General features: G+C 45.7%; 1 protein-coding gene across 4 annotated transcripts in view; it reads right to left on the bottom strand.

Moving 5' to 3' along the window:
* Window positions 1–15,983, bottom strand: part of LOC140494379 (uncharacterized) — a 47,119-nt gene extending 31,136 nt beyond the window's left edge. For 2 of the 4 annotated variants that reach the window (XM_072593571.1, XM_072593573.1), the window contains exons 1-4: window positions 15,679–15,983; window positions 14,762–14,877; window positions 7,779–9,071; window positions 873–1,007 (exon numbers count right to left, since the gene is read on the bottom strand). In XM_072593571.1, coding sequence (XP_072449672.1) covers window positions 8,465–9,071; window positions 14,762–14,826 — 672 coding nt within the window. In that variant the 5' untranslated portion in view covers window positions 14,827–14,877; window positions 15,679–15,983 and the 3' untranslated portion in view covers window positions 873–1,007; window positions 7,779–8,464. The remainder of the gene's footprint in view (window positions 1–872; window positions 1,008–7,778; window positions 9,072–14,761; window positions 14,878–15,678) is intronic. The other 2 variants (XM_072593574.1, XM_072593572.1) reach the window with 2 other exon arrangements.
* Between the last annotated feature and the right edge of the window lie 280 nt (window positions 15,984–16,263).

The raw sequence follows: 16,263 nt of genomic DNA, 5'->3' as shown, positions 1-16,263 counted from the left end.
GTGACCAGTGGAGTGCCATAAGGATTGGCCGAAGCATGGTGAATAGCCAAGAATAAGGGAGTCCAAAACACGAGAGTACAAATGGGACGTGAGATTTAAAGAGGGAGCTGAGGGGCAACATTATCCACAGAGGATGGTGCACAGATTGCCAGGGGAACATGGGAGAAACAAGAAAAATTACGACATGGAAAAGACATTTGGGCAAATACATGGAGGGGAGAAGGTTTGAAGAGCTAAGTGCCGAACACAGGCAAATTAGAATCATTCATTACAGGAAACACGGAGAGCATTGATGAGTTGTACCACAGGTTCTGTTTCCGTGCTGTATCACTCTGTATCCAGTTAAAGAGGATTACCGTACCGAAATAAATCATGTTGTAGACACTGAAGCAATTTCCAGCGATAAGGATGGTCGTCTGGAATGCAGTACATTTCAAATATGTGGAGGACGATCGGGAGGGGATGTAGTTTCAGGGACAGGATCTATTGGAGGAGTTAAAAATTACTGAAGACACTGGTGCACAAGCCATGCCATAGGCACAGAGTTGCAGAGTAGTGAGTCTTAGCGCAGTGATGGAGGAAGAACACAGAACAGAAAGATCCCAGGCATCATTCCCAAACTCTCATCGGAGGCCTGCTTGCCCCTCTGTTGTCCTGATGCTCACTAAGACAGCACAGGCCTGGATTGATAACTATGAACTCCCCATGCTGTCTCAGTGCAACGTAAATTAAAGTAGAGGTGGGGATTGATTCTGGGGTGTGTCTGTACTGTACTGTGCTCCCCCTACAGCACTGTATCTATGTCATGTCCTGTTAGCGATGTTTGGAGCCCTCTCCTTGCTCCCTGCTTTGTACACTATGAGTGATCTGACCTCACTGCAGGATTTATTGAAGACTCCACATCTCCCTGCCCTTTATCTCTCTGGCTGACCAACCATCTTCAATGAGGTGATGGACGAGACCCCCAGCAATTGGGAGGCCTACTGAGTCAGGAACTTCCTAAATACCTACAGGAGACAGAGGAATAGACAGAATAGAAAATTAGACTGATGCAGTGAGGGTTACACATGGAGAATGGAAATGAGCCCCACAGATATCTGGAAAATCCCACTCCCTGGGTTGTGCTATTGCATTACTCTGGAGTGGAGCATTCTGTTGGATCAGGATCTGGAGTAACTGGAAGAGTGGGAGGCGCTGACAGAAGCATCAATTAGATCCACACAGTGAGGGATACCACATGCAGAGAGGCTGAGTGATATTACCAGAGTGCTGCAAGACTTCAGGATCACACAGTCATGTTGGAAGAATGGGTTTAGCTACATGGTGCCCTGGTATCAGTACTCAGGGATGAGCACCCAGTGAGCAGGCGAACTGATGGCCGAGTGGTATTATTGCTACAGCATGTGTCCAAAACCTCAGCTAATGTTCAGGGGAAGTGGGTTTGATTCCCACCATCAGAAATGGTGGAGTTTGAAATTAATAATTTTAAAAATAGTAATTAACAGTCCATAAATAACCAAAAAACGCAAACACTTGTCCTTTAGATAAGGACATCTGCTCATCATCACGTGATCTACACGACATACCCACAGCAAAGTGTTTGTCTTTCAATTACCCTCTGAAATGGCCGAGTAAGTTACTTAGCTCGAAGGCAGCTAGGGCTGGGCAAGAAAGGCTGGTCAGCCAGAGCCACACCCATCCCATACCCGATAGAATAAATAATCCATCAGGATGGTCCCACTGGAACCGTGCTGGGACCAGGGTCCTGGCCAATCACGTCAGTAGGTTTATGGACAGGGCTTTAAACTGACAGAGGATGTTGGAACAGGTATCAGGTGAAAGGTGCTTTTCAAATCCAAAGAGAAAAGGTGAAGTATGGGAGCAGAATGGGAACGTGACTGAAGACAAACAGAAAAGAACAGGATGGGACAGAGTTTAACTGAAATTGTACATCAGGAAATCGGATTGTGACAGGAAATTGTGGGAAAGAGTAAATTATGTTTCTTTTTTGAACGGACAACGTTGCTGCAATAAGGTCGATGGATTCGTGACACAGAGATAAACGACATTTAGACAGCAGAGAGACATGGATACAGGGCGAACAAAAATATTCAGTGGTTCACAATCTTGTGCAAACTCAGGCAAAATGGGCAACGCTAACAATAATGGATAACAAAGGCATTACAGAGAAAGCATTTCGCCTCAGATCATGAAGTAGAGTCAGTCTGAATGTAAATTCTGGTTACTAATTGCCAAGCACACAAGCAGCAGAACAGTTTTAGCCACTGAACAGCATTTCATTGCTCATCACTGCATTAAACAGGAACTCATTGGAATTTTTTAATAAAGGCATTGTGATAATTTTGGAAAATTTCAATATTCGTATAATCTGGGACAACACACGGTCAACATTGATATTGGAATAGGACTTCTGTTTTTTTCAGTGTTTATTTGAAAAACACATTGTGCAATTGGCGAGGGACATAACGATCTCAAAGCGACCGTATAATGAAACTTAGTGAATGAGTATTGTCACCTGCAGAGATCCTTCGGGAAATTGTGATAAAGTGTAGTTTAAAGAAATATAAAGATTTAAAGTGAATCACAGAAAGGACAAGCTACAACTAGAAACAAAAATAACCAATTACATGAGTTTGAGAGGAGAACTGACCAAGGTGAACAGGCTTAACAGACTGAAACATGTGTCTGTAAACGAACAGTTGAAAACATTTGAAGGAACAGTGTAAAACACTCAAAAAAAGGACACTCCATTGAAACAGTAAAAACCTCAGCAAGAAATTCCCACTGATTCCTCACTCAGGACAAAAGGGATCATACTAGATTATGAGGCTGAGAAGATCACCACAAAGTACTTAAAATCCTGAAGTGAGAGTGTGCTTAGGGAGTCAATGATAATGGATTGGAATGGGTCTGCTCGCAGGAGGGCTGTGGGAAGGGGAACCATGGTCAGGGTTCATTGACACGATAGGAACACGGAGAGGTGAAGGTGCTGGAGGTGGTGAGAGTGTTACCGAGAGTGGTCAGGGTCTGAACGGTGTTACAAAGCCAGTACGAATTGCTGCAGCTGGAGGTGTAGAGAAGAACATAGGTATTTGTATTTATTCATTCATGGAATGTGGGTGTCACTGCCTGGACTAACATTCTTTGACTCAACTGCTAATTGCCCAGAGGGTAGCTCAGAGTCAGCCGTATTGCCGTGGGTCTGGAGTCATATGTTAGGCAGATCAGGTTCGAATGTTTGATGTCCTTCCCTAAAGGAGGTAAGTGATCTAGATGAGCTCTTCCTACTGATCAACAATGTTTCTTATGGTGGCCCAAACAATGTCTTTTACAGCCACAACATGACATCCTAACTCTTACTCTGAATGCTCTCCCCAATGAAGGTAACCACCCCAAACGCTTGCTTCACCAGCCTGTCTACCTGTGACACCACTTTAAAAAGAACTGTGTACCTGCATCCCTGGGTCACTGACTGACAACGCTACCCAGGGCCCGAACTTTATCTGTACAAGTCCCACTCTGGATTGTTTCACCAAAATGGCACACCTCACATTTATCGAATTAAACTCCATCTCTGTTCTTAAACCCTCTATCCCAGCAGTACTGTTCATCTTGATGTGTCATACATAATCTTCTCCACTAACCACTTTACCATCAATGTCAGTGTCACCCAAGAAGCTTACTTACCAGGAAACCAATACTCCCATCCAAACCATTTATCTAAATGGCAAACAACAGGGGACCCACTACACCCCTGGCCAGATGTCTCCAGTCAGAAAAACATGTCTCCCATCACCCTCTGGCTCCTACCATCAAGCAATTTTTTTTCCAGTTCACTAGCTCCTCCTGAATGCCATATCCGTTTTACACTGATCTGAGTTAATTACCCATTTTTCCAGACAGAACATCGAACACAGAACACAAGACCCTTCGGACATGATTTCATGCATACCTTTTATCCAATTATAAGATCAACCTAACCTACATACCCTTCATTTTACTATTATCCGTGCGTCTGTCCAAGAGTCTATTAAATGCCCCAGATGAGTCTAATTTTTCTACCACCATTGGCAGTGCATTCCAACCACCTACCATTCCCTATCCTCTTATCCATCTTCCATTCACCTTAAAATTACACCCCCTTGTAATAGCCATTTATGCCATAGGAGGAAAAGACTCTGACTATTCACTCACTCTGTGCCTCTTATCACCTTGTTCATCTCTACCAAGTCGCCCCACCCCCTTCTTCACTCCAATGAGAAAAGCCTGAACTCTCTCAACATTTCTTCATAAGAAATGTCCTCGATTCCAGGGACCATCCTGGTATATCTCCTGTGTACGATCTCTAAAACGTGCACATCCTTCCTGTAAAGATGGGACCAGAAATGAACACAATATTCCAAGTGTGTTCGCACCTGGTCGCTATAAAGAAGCAGTAAAACATCACGGCTCTTAAAATCAATCCCGTTGCTAAGGAAAGCCAATACAACATATGCCTTTTTAACAACCCTACCAACGTGCGTGGCAACTTGAGGGATTTATGGACATGGAAACCATGATCTCTCCGTCCCTCCACACTGCCAAGTATTCTGCCTTTCACCCCGTATTCTGTATTCAAATTCGACCTTCCAGAATGAATCACTTCATACTTTTCCAGATTGATCTCCATCTGTCACTTCCAGCACAGCTCTGCATCCTGTCAATGTCCCATTGCAACCTACAACAGCCCTCCACATTCCCCACCACTCCACCAACCTTCATGTGATGGGCAAACGTACTAACCCACTCTCCAACATCCACATGCACATCATTTTAAAAAAATCACAAAGAGCAGAGTCCCAGAGCCGACTGTTACAGCAAACCACAGGCCACTGAGCTCTAGGCACAGTACAGTCTATCTGCTGCTATAATCTGTCTAATGTGAGGTATTCAATCCTGTATCCAGACAGACAGACTTCCCTGTATCCAAAATCATCCTTCTTTTCTGAATGAGCCATCAACATATTCCGCCATATCCTCAAAGAATTCAATAATATTTGTGAGGCATGACATGCCCCTCACAAACTCGTGCTGACTGTCTCTAATTTAACTATGGTTTTCCAAGTAGTCATAAATCCTGTCTTTAGAGTCCTCGCCAATAATTTGCACACCACAGACATTCGACCAAATCTGTAATTCCCAGAATTCTACCTCTGTCATATGGTCCCGACACTACGAATCTTCCCTCCTCTGCCATGTTCACCAGAAGTGCACTAGAAGGTGGTGGGGTTTACAAAGATAGGGAAGGACATCAGGACAGGAGGATTTTGCAGACATTAGGATGTTTGCCGTGACAAAAGGAGGCTTCAGTAATTGTGAGGTTTTATGGTGATGAAGTCATTTGAGGAGGGAGGGAGGGAGGATTGTAGGGAAGTGAGAGGTTTCACAGTTTAGGTGTTTTGTTAGGACTGCAAGTGGTTACTGAGTTGGGGAGGGTTTAAGCACTGGTGAATGTTACATAAACATGTGGTTTTGGTTGCAATGCAGGAAGAGGATTCAGGAAGCTGGAGAGTATGGGGTCTGAACGAGGTTACACAGAGAAAAAGGACCATAGAGCCACAGGAGGTTACAGAAATGTGGAGAGCTATAGGGCCTGCAGGAGTTCATGGAGTTGGGAATCTTGGGAGGGATGGAGAAGCTTACAGGAATAAGGATGTTTGTAGGACAGGGCTGGGACACCGACAGGGAGTGTTTTAGGGAGCTGAGCAGATTACAGGGATAAAGATGTTTTTATCGACTGGAAGAACAAACAGATATGCAGGTTAGTCGTGATTGGAGCTGTTAATGCATGTAGGGAAGGCATAGGTTCTAGGGGTTATGGAGGTTGTGGAATCTGGATTTCGTTTCAGAGATTGGGATTGCAATTTTGGTTGGAGACAGTTTCACAGATAAGGGAGCATAGCACAAATAGGAGGAAGTTGGACAGGAAGTTGACGTTTAAACAGATAGTGGTGTAAGAGCTGGACAAGGTTATGAAGATGGGTCGATGGTGGAGACACAGGAGGAGCTTACATTGACAAGGGAGTGATAGTGACAGGAGGGTGTTAAATAGATAGTGGGTTTTGTAGGAACTGCATTGGGAGAGGCACAGGCATTGCAGTGAGTTCGACAGATCAGGAGTACTGCAGAGACCTGAGAGGATTACACTGATAGGGATGTTGGTAGGGTCTCTACAGACTGTTGGTGTTTTAGGGACTAGAAGAGATTTGGTAGATAGGGAGGGCTGTAAGAGCTGCAGGAGCTTATGGAGAGTTCAAGAGTTGGAGCAATTTGCAGAGGTAGGTTTCTCAGACAGGAGTAGGTTAGAGATAGTGAGGGTTGTGTGGTCTGAGGAAGTTAAAGAGAGGGGAGTTTTCGGGTCTGCAAGAGATTACACTGGCAGGGACAGTTGAAGAGACTGAAGCAAAATGCATGGAGAAGGTTACACAGATAGGGAGGTGAGCAGGGACTGAAGGGGAATACACAGACATGGAGGGTTGTATTGCTAGACGTAACTGAGAGGAATAGGGACCGGTGTAGGGATTTACACAAATAGGGAAGGTTGTATTTTTGGTGAATATTTCACTGATACAGAGAGTGTTAGGGAGTGGTTAGTGGACTAGAGGAGCTCATAGGGAATTATATTATGCGCAGTGTAAGAGATTACAGACACAGAGATGGCTTTCAGGTTGAAAAGAGGATGAGGGGTGACTTGATAGAGGTTTATAAGATGATCAGAGGAATAGATAGAGTAGACAGTCAGAAACGTTTTCCCCAGGGTACAACAGAGTGTTACAAGGGGACACAAATTTAAGGTGAAGGGTGGAAGGTATAGAGGGGATGTCAGGGGTAGGTTCTTTACCCAGAGAGTGGTGGGGGCATGGAATGCGCTGCCTGTGGGAATGGCATAGTCAGAATCATTGGCAACTTGTAAGCGTCAATTGGATAGGTACGTGGATGGGTGCTTAAGCTAGGGCAAATGTTCGGCACAACATCGTGGGGCGAAGGGCCTGTTCTATGCTGTATTGTTCTATGTTCTATATTCTATGAGACAGGCACACACAAACAGAGCGAGGGGGAGACACATGCACACACAGTGAGGGAGGAACACGCACACACACAGCAAGGGAGGGACACGCACACACACAGCGAGGGAGGGACACGCACACACACACACAGACACACACACACACACACAGCATTAGGGGCACACACAGCAAGAGCGACGCGCACACGGTGAGAGAGGCACACACGCACACACACACACACAGAGCGAAGGAGGGGCACACAGTGAGTGAGTGATATGCATACACCCACATACAGAGCGAGGGGAGGACACCCTAACACAGCAAGAGGGGCACACACACTCACAGCAAGAGGGACACAGATACTCACAGCGAGGGTGGGACACACACACACAGCGAGGGTGGGACATGTGCTAAGAAAGCGAGAGGACACACACACACACACAGCGAGGGGACACACACACACACAAACGCACACAAAGTGAGGGACGGAGACACGCAGACATATGCACACACAAATACACACACAGTGAGGGAGGGACATGCTCACACAAAGCGTGGGAGGGACAAACACACACAGTGAGGCGAGTTACACACACACAGCGAGGGAAGGGGACACGCACGCATACACACACACACACACACAGAACAAGGGAGGGACACGTGCACACACAGTGATGTGTCTCCTCGGACGTGTAATCGTCCAGCTCTCACCCCAGTCAGCTCCCTCACAGGGTCACCGTCTCTGTGATTCCCAGGTACAACTAGGCCTCGGTCCTCAGTGCTGATTTAGATTCTCCCAGGTGTGAGTCAGCCTCAAGCTCCTGCTCCAAGTTGCTCCCTCACACGGTCCCTCCCTCTGTGACTCGGTGCTGATTTTGAGCCTCCTGCTCTGCTTTTTATCCAAATCCAAGTTCCAGTCGGCATTGACCCTCGCTGCTGATTTATATTCGCCAGTTTTGTGCTGCACTCGCTCAGGTTCTCTCCCCTTGCGACTCCCAGGTAATGGTCGGCATCAAGCCTCAGCTGAGATTTCTCACATTCCATTCCGCACTGCTGTCTGACAGGATCGCCGTCGTGCCTGGAAGACATTGGGAAAGAGGAGGATTAGACAGAGCAGAGGGTGTTACAGTGATTGAGGGAGCTGTAGGGGATGAAATAGGTTATCTGGGGAGTTAGGCAGAGCAGCAGTAACTAAAGAACTTTACTGGAAGATACAGTGAGAGTTGCAGACACTGAAGAAGGCAAAGGATTTAGAGAGATGGTGGCTTGTTCATGACGGAGCTTTGTAGAGTCTAAAGGGCTTCAAAGTTTGGGAGAAGATTTGTAGCACAGGTGCTCGTAGTTGTGGTTCTGATCGCCGAGTTGCGAATTTGTGTTGCAGACGTTTCGTCCACTGTCTAGGTGACATCCTCAGTGTGTGGGAGCATCCTGTGAAGCGGTTCTGTGATGTTTCTTCCGGCATTTATCGTGACTTGCATCTGCTGCTTCCAGTTGTCAGTTCCATCTGTCCGCTGCAGTGGTTGGTATATTGGGTCCAGGTCGATGTGCTTATTGATTGAAACTGTGGAGGAGTGCCAGGGCTCCAGGAATTCCCTGGCTGTTCTCTGTTTGGCTTGTATTATTATCGTCGTGTTATCCCAGTCGAACTCACGTTGCTTGTCATCTGCGTGTGTGGCTACGAAGGATAGCTGGTCGTGTCGTTTCGTGGCTAGTTGGTGTTCATCGATGCGTATCATTAACTGTCTTCCTGTTTGTCCTATGTAGTGTTTTGTGCAGTCCTTGCATGGGATTTTGTACACTACATTAGTTTTGCTCATGCTGGGTGTCAGGTCCTTCGTCCTGGTGAGTTGTTGTCTGAGAGTGGCTGTTGGTTTGTGTTCTGTTATGAGTCCTAGTGATCGCAGTAGTCTGGCTGTCAGTTCTGAAATGTTCTTGATGTATGGTCGTGTGGCTCGTCCTTTGGGTGGTGGCATGTCTTCATTCCGCTGTTTTTTCCTGAGGCATCTGTGGATGAAATTGCATGGAGTTTGATCCCACCCCGCAGCTCAACAATACGATAAACAACACACTGAAAAACCTACAAAAAAAACGGACAGATAACCAGGTTTGACCAACAGAGAATAAAACCTGAAAGCAACAACGCCCTCAGATTCTACAGACTACCTAAAATGCACAAACAAGACATCCCAACCAACTCCCATGCCGAGATGTGATGGTACAGAGAACACCGAATGGAGAATTCACCACAAAGGTCTCCAGGAAAGCCACACACAGACCAAGTCCTGAACTACGAAAGCCACCAACTAACACACACAAAAGAAGTTGCATCCAGACACTGTTCAAAAGGGCTACAACACACTGCAGTACACCAGAACTGCAAAAAGAGGAAGAAGAAGACCCATACAATGAATCCACCAAAAACGGATACCCGCGCAATTTTATGAGGGATTGTCTGCATGGATTTGCTAGACGACTGTCCTTTAATATTGATGAGGGCAGTGCAGATGATGTGGTTTATATGGAGTTCATTAAGGTCTTTGACAAGGTCCCACATGGAAGGCTGGTCCAAAAGGGAAGAGCCCATGGGATCCAAGGCAATTTGGCAAATTGGGTCCTCAATTGTTGGAGGGTTGGTTTTGTGATTGAAAGCCTTTGCCCAGCGGGTGTACCACAGGGATCTGTGCAGGAGCCATTGCTGTTCATTATGGACATTAATCACTCGGATGTGAAAGCAGAAGGTAACATTAGTAGTTTTGTAGATAACATGACAGGTGAGGATGTTGTCCACAGTGAAGAACATGGTTTCAGGCTGCAGTCTGATATCGATCAGATGATAAACTGAGCAGATTAATGGCAGATGGAGTTTTCTTCTGATCACTGTGAGGTAATGCACTGTGGGAAGTCTCATAAATGAATGATATACATCATGAATGGTAGGTCCTCCTGGAGTACTGAGGAATACAAGGATCTTGGTGGGCAAGTCCTGAGATATCTGAAGGTGTCAGCACAGGTAGACAGGGTGGGGAATACACCTGAACTGGGAACAGGAGGGGGACCCACGTCCTGGTGGGGAACGTTGCTGGAGCTGCTCGAGAGGATGTAAACTCATCTGGCAGGGCTGTGTGACCCCAAAGAGTCGTAAGGACAGAAAAAAAGTTGAGGCTGGTACAAATGTTCAAGAGAGCAATATAAGTAGACAAGGCAAGCAAGAACATAGCAGAAAATTATGGAAAACTGGTCGATTAAACTGCAGTTATTTCAGTGCAATGGGCCAGACAGATACGGTAGATGAACCCAGAGCATGGATGGGAACATGGGATTGGGATACCAAAGGAATTACAGAAACACAGCTGAGGGAGCGACAGGACCAGTAGCTCAATGTTCCGGAGACAGATACTACGGGAAGGATAGAACAGGAGGCAAAACAGGAGGAGAGCTGGTGGTTTTGACTGGGGGAAACATCCCAGCAGTACCTAGATGGAGTATTCATGCAGGATCGCCCAGTTAAGCGATATTAGTGGAAGTGAGAAATAAAAATTGGTCATTAGTTTTCTATGGTCGGTCTACAGCGATAGGCAATGGGAGATGAAGGAGCAAATATGTCAGGAGATTTCAGATATCTCTTAGAATAGTAGGGTTGTAATGATAGGGGATCTTAACCGTACCAAACCTGGACTGGGATTGCTACTAAGTTAAGAATTTGGATGGAAGGAATTTGTTAACTGTGTTCTGAAAACTCGCAGTCATTATGTAAGTGGCCCAACTGAAGAATGGGGCTAAACCTGACCTCCCCTTGGGAAACAAGGTCGGGAACGGGACTGAGGTGTTCGTGGGGGAACACTTTGGAAAGTCACCACAATTGTATTACTTTGAAAATAGCGATGGAAAAGGATAGGCCTGGCCCACAAGTTAAAGTTATTCAATGGAGCTAGACAGTATGAGACATGAATTTGTAATGTGGATTCAGGGAGGCTATTTGCAGATAAAGGGAAATCTGGCAAGTAGGAATATTTTAAAACCGAGATAAAAGGAGTGTTCAGCGCCAGCGTGTTCCTGTGTGCAGCTCAATGCTGACTGAATTAGGAAAAACTGGCTGAGTTTCGAGGCTGTGGTCAAGAGAAAAAGGGGTCACATGTCAGATATAACTGGCTGACTCAAGGGAATCCCTTCAGGAGCATCGGGGCTGTAGAAATACACTTAGGATGGAAATCAGGAATGTAAAAAGGGGACACGAGATAGCTTTGGCAGAGAAAGTTAAGGAAAATCCAAAGAGACTCTACAAGTGTATTAAGAGCAAAAGAAGAGCTCGGGACAAACCCGGTCTCCTTAATGATCAATGAAGGCAACGATGTGTGAAACTCCAAGATCCAAAACAAATATTTAACTTTGGAACTGACTGTGGATAAAGACGAGGGCGCTCAGGGAACTAAACCGTGTTTGTCCTGACTATTATTGGAATACTGTGTGCAATTCTGGTCTCAATGCCATCGGAAGGATGTTGTGGAACATGAAAGGGTTCAGAAGAAATTACCAAAGATGTTGGCAGCGTTGGAGGGTTTGCGCTTCAGGGAAAAGCATGAATAGGCTGGGGCTGTTTTGACTGGAACATGGGAGGCTGAGGAGTTAACCGATAAAAGGTGTTTAAAATCATGAGGGTCATCGACAGGGTCAATAGACAAGGTCATTTCCCCAGGCGAGGGAAACTTTTCAAAGGGATTTAAAGGACAACTGGCTCCCGCAGAGTGGATGGAATAAGCTGCCAGAGCAAACAGTGGAGGCTGATCGAAATACATTTAAAAGGCATGTGGATGGGTGTATGAATAGCAAAGGGTTTAGAGGGATATTGGCAAAATTGTAACAAATGTGACTAGAAACGTCATGCAGGAGTTGGTCCGAAGGGTCTGTTTCTGTGCTGTACATCTCTATGACTCAATGTCTTGAAATGAGTCCACATTATCGAAAAGGAGGTGCTGGAGGTTTTAAAACACAAAGGTAGATAAATCCCCAGGACCTGATCAAAAGTATCTCAGGATATTGTGGGAAGCCGCCGAAGAAATTGCAGGGCCCTGAGCAGAGATATTTGTACCATAGAGTGCTATTTTTGATAAGCTGTTAGACTGGAGGTTGGCATTGTTGACAGTGAAGAAGGTTTTCTGTGATTACAAGGGGATCCTGATGAAATATGTGAATGACTGAAAAACTGTAGATGGAGTTCAATCTGTATAATGCGAGGTAATGCATTTGGAACAACAAACACGGGCAGGGCTAATACAATTAATACAACACTACAATTGAGTAGTGTTGTAGAACAGAGGGACCTCAGGGTTCAGCTACATAATTCTTTGAAGTTTGTAACATGGAGAGACAGGGTAGTTTTAAAAAATGGTGATTGCCTCACTTGCTTTTATTGCTCAGTCCTTTGGATATAGGAGTTGGGAAGTCACATTGAGATTATACAGGCCATTGGTGAGTCCTCTTCTGGAATACTGTGTCCAGTTCTGGTCGACCAGTTATAGGAAGGATATTATTAAGCTGGAAAGGGTTGGGAGGAGATTTACTGGGATGTGGCTGGGTACGAAAGGCTTCAGAATAAAGAAAGGCTGAATAGGTTGGTATTTTTCACTGAAACCTGAACGTTGACAGATGACCTCATAGAAGTTTATAAAATCATGTGGGGGATAGATAGAGTTAATGGGAGTTGTCTTTTCCCATGGACAGGGGAGTTTCAAGACAAGGCACTACATTTTTAAGTTTAGAGGAGAGACGTATTTTTAAAAAAGACATGACATTGTTACACAGAGGGTGGGTTGTGTGTGAAATGACCTTCCAAAGGAAGGGGTGAACATGGGGACAATTACAATGTTTAAAAGACATTTGGATTGGAATAGGAACAGGAAAGGTTTGAAGGGATATGATCCAGGAACAGGCAGGTGGGACGAGATCCGTTTTAGAGTATGGTTAGCGTTAACCGAACAGTGCGGTATGACACTGACTATAATTACAATGTTGTATCAATGATTAAGAAAGGCTGCAAGCGAAAGCCAGGGAACTACAGACTGATGAGCGAGACATCATGGTGGGTCAGTTGTTGGAGGTCATTCTGAGAGGTAGGCCTTACATACGTTTGGAAAGATAAGGCCTGATTACGGATAGCCAGCATGGCTTTGTGCATGGGAAAACATGCCTCACAAACTTGACTGGAGTTTGCTCAAGATGTGACCAGAAAGATAGACGAAGGCAGAGCAACAGACGTTGTTTCTGGCTTCCGCAAACCCTTGTTCAGGGTGTAGCATGATACATTGGTTAGTAATGGTAGATCACAAGGGATCAGGGAGAGCTCGCCAACTGGATACAAAATGGGATGACAGTGGGAGACAGAGGGTGGTGGGAGATTGTTGTTGTTCAGACTGGAGGCCTCTGACCAGCAGTGTGCTGTAAGGATTGGTGCTGGGACCACTGTTGTGCACCACTTGCAGAAACAATTTGAGTGAAAATATAGGAGTCCCTCTGAGTATGTTTATAGATAAAAAGATTAGTGGAATATAGTTATCGAAGGCGATGTGAATCTACTGGTCCAGTGGGCCAAGGAATGAAAGATGGAATTTAATTCAGGTGTTGGATTTAGTTTAGACAAACCAGGGAGGACTAACACAGTTAACGGTTGGACCCTGGACAGTGTTGTAGACAAGAGAGAGACCAAGGGGTGCAGTTACATTGTTCCTTGGACTGGCATCACAGGGCGACAGGGTGTTGAAAGCGGCAATTGGCATACTTGTCTTCATTGGTCAGAGCATTGAGTACATGAGTTGGAGATATTGGTAACACTGTCGTCAATATTTCCCCTGGGCAGAGGAGGCCACGGGGTGACCTTATAAAGGTTTATGAAACCATGTAGGGTCTAAGTAAGGTGAATTGCCAAGGGTAGGTGTGTCCAAAGCTAGAGGCATAAACGTGAGGTGAGAGAGGGAGCTGAGGGGCAACATTATCCACAGAGGATGGTGCATAGACGGAATGGACTGCCAGAGGAAATGGTAAAAACAAGTGCAATTACAACATGGAAAAGACATTTGGGCAGGGACATGGAGAGGAGAAGATTTTGAAGGGATATGAGCCAAACACAGGCAAACGCGACTCATTCCATTTAGGAAACCTCGGCTGAAGAGTCATGCCACACAGAAACAGACCTGATGTCTCCAGTTATTGGAGGAGGAGACTATCGAGACAAGGCATGTTGTAGAGATTGAAGCAAGTTACAGCGATACGGATGGTCATCTGGACTGGAATTTTCAAATATGTGAAATAATTGGTGAGAGGGGGGAGGAGATGACAGAGATAGGAACTGTTCTAGGAGTTAGAATGATTGAAGACACTGGTCCTCAATACAAGCCATAGATACAGTGTTGGAGAGGGAATAGGGAACAGAAAGATCCCAGGCAGCATTACCGCCCTCTCATGGGAGGCCTGCTTTCCCCTCAGTTGTTCTAATGCTCCCTAAGAAAGCACAGGCAAGGACTGATAGCATCGGGATTTCCCAATTGTCTCATTACAACAAAACTTGCAGCAGGCGTGGTGATTGAGCCTGGGTTGTGTCTCTACTGTGCTCCCCCTCCAGCACTTTCTCTATGTCATGTCTTGTTAGCTGATGTTTGGATCCCCCTGATTACTTTCTGCTCTGTGCACTGGAATGATCTTACCTGGCAGCAGGATTTATTGAAGACTCCCGACCACCCTGACTTTGTCTTTCTGGCTGACCAACCATCGTCCCAACCAGCACTTGGCAAGTCTATTGAGTCAGGAACTCCATGAGTACCTGTAGAAGACACAGAAATAGGCAGAATGGGAAATTAGACTGATGCTGTGAGGGTTACACATATAGAATGGCACTGTGCCCACAGAAATCTGGAGAATCTTAGCCTCCATTCCTGACCTGTGCTGCCTCATCTCTCGGGAGTGGAGAATTCTGTTGGCTCATGATCTGGAGTAGCTTCAAAAGTGAGAAACGCTGACAGAGGCACCAATTACAATTTCACAGTGAGGGATACAACATGGAGAGGTACAGAGTCACATCACCAGACTGCCGGCTCAAACAATTGTGCAGGAAGAAAGGGTTTTGATTCATGTTGCACTGGGATATACAAACTGTGAGCAGGCGAAGTGATGGCCTCGTGGCATTATTGTGTGACAATTTATCCAGAAACTCAGCAAGTGTTTTCTGGACACAGGTTCAAATCCCACCATTGCAAATGATTGAATGCGAAGTAAATGCTTCAAAAACGATGTAATTAAAAACCTGTAAGTGAGTATTAAACAATTGCTGATGTTAAGAAAAACACATCGGGTACATTCCTGTCTTTAGTGAAATAATCGAAGGTGGGACTGGGATATCACAGGTATTACAGAAACACAGCTGAGGGAGGGACAGGACAGGCAGATCAATGTTCCAGGGGACAGATGCTGCAGGAAGGACAGAAGGGGAGCTGAGAGAGGAGGAGAGCTGCTGGTTCTGATTGGGTGAAACAGCACAGCAGGACTGAGAGATGATATTCCTGCAGGAAATGACCACTGAAGCTGTGTTCATCAAATTAATCAATGACAATGGGTCTTCCCTTACCTCTGATTGTTCTACAGACCCCGAAGTCCCGCCCTCCTGCACCTTGACCTTCTCAAGATGGCGGCCTTAAGGCCCGCGCTCCCTCTTCCCTCAAACAAATGGCGACCGTGCATCTGGGCCTCATCCCTGATCAGAGACCGCCGCCGCCTTACCGCCTGGAGGGTCTTTTCCGAGTTTGTTTTAACCTTTATCCGGGATTTGTGAATTCTCTCCGCTCCTTTCTCCCAGCGTGGCTCCCACACACCGGCTCTGAGCGCCGCTCTCTGAAGCCGATCGCAGCCGCTGGCAGAGAAAGCAGCTCCATGTCTCTCTCTCTCTCTCTCTCTGTGTGTGGCCTGACCAATGTGACACTGCGCGTGCTCTGCATAGAAACCAAACTGCGCGTGCGTCTGAGGTTATCAGTGAGTTTATCGAGAATATTTATATCTGCACAGACTGATGGGTAAAGTATTAGTCATTAACAATTGCTTTGTCGAGTTATAGTCATAGAGATGTCTAATATGCAAATTGTCCGGTCCAAATCAATCATATCGGCCAGGTATGTAAATTACCAATCGTTCTGTGAGTTTGAAAAGAAGCTTCTTA

This window comes from Chiloscyllium punctatum, chromosome 24 (genome assembly GCF_047496795.1).
Source record: "Chiloscyllium punctatum isolate Juve2018m chromosome 24, sChiPun1.3, whole genome shotgun sequence".
NCBI classification, from domain to species: Eukaryota; Metazoa; Chordata; class Chondrichthyes; order Orectolobiformes; family Hemiscylliidae; genus Chiloscyllium; species Chiloscyllium punctatum.
This window is presented reverse-complemented; position numbering and strand designations above follow the sequence as displayed.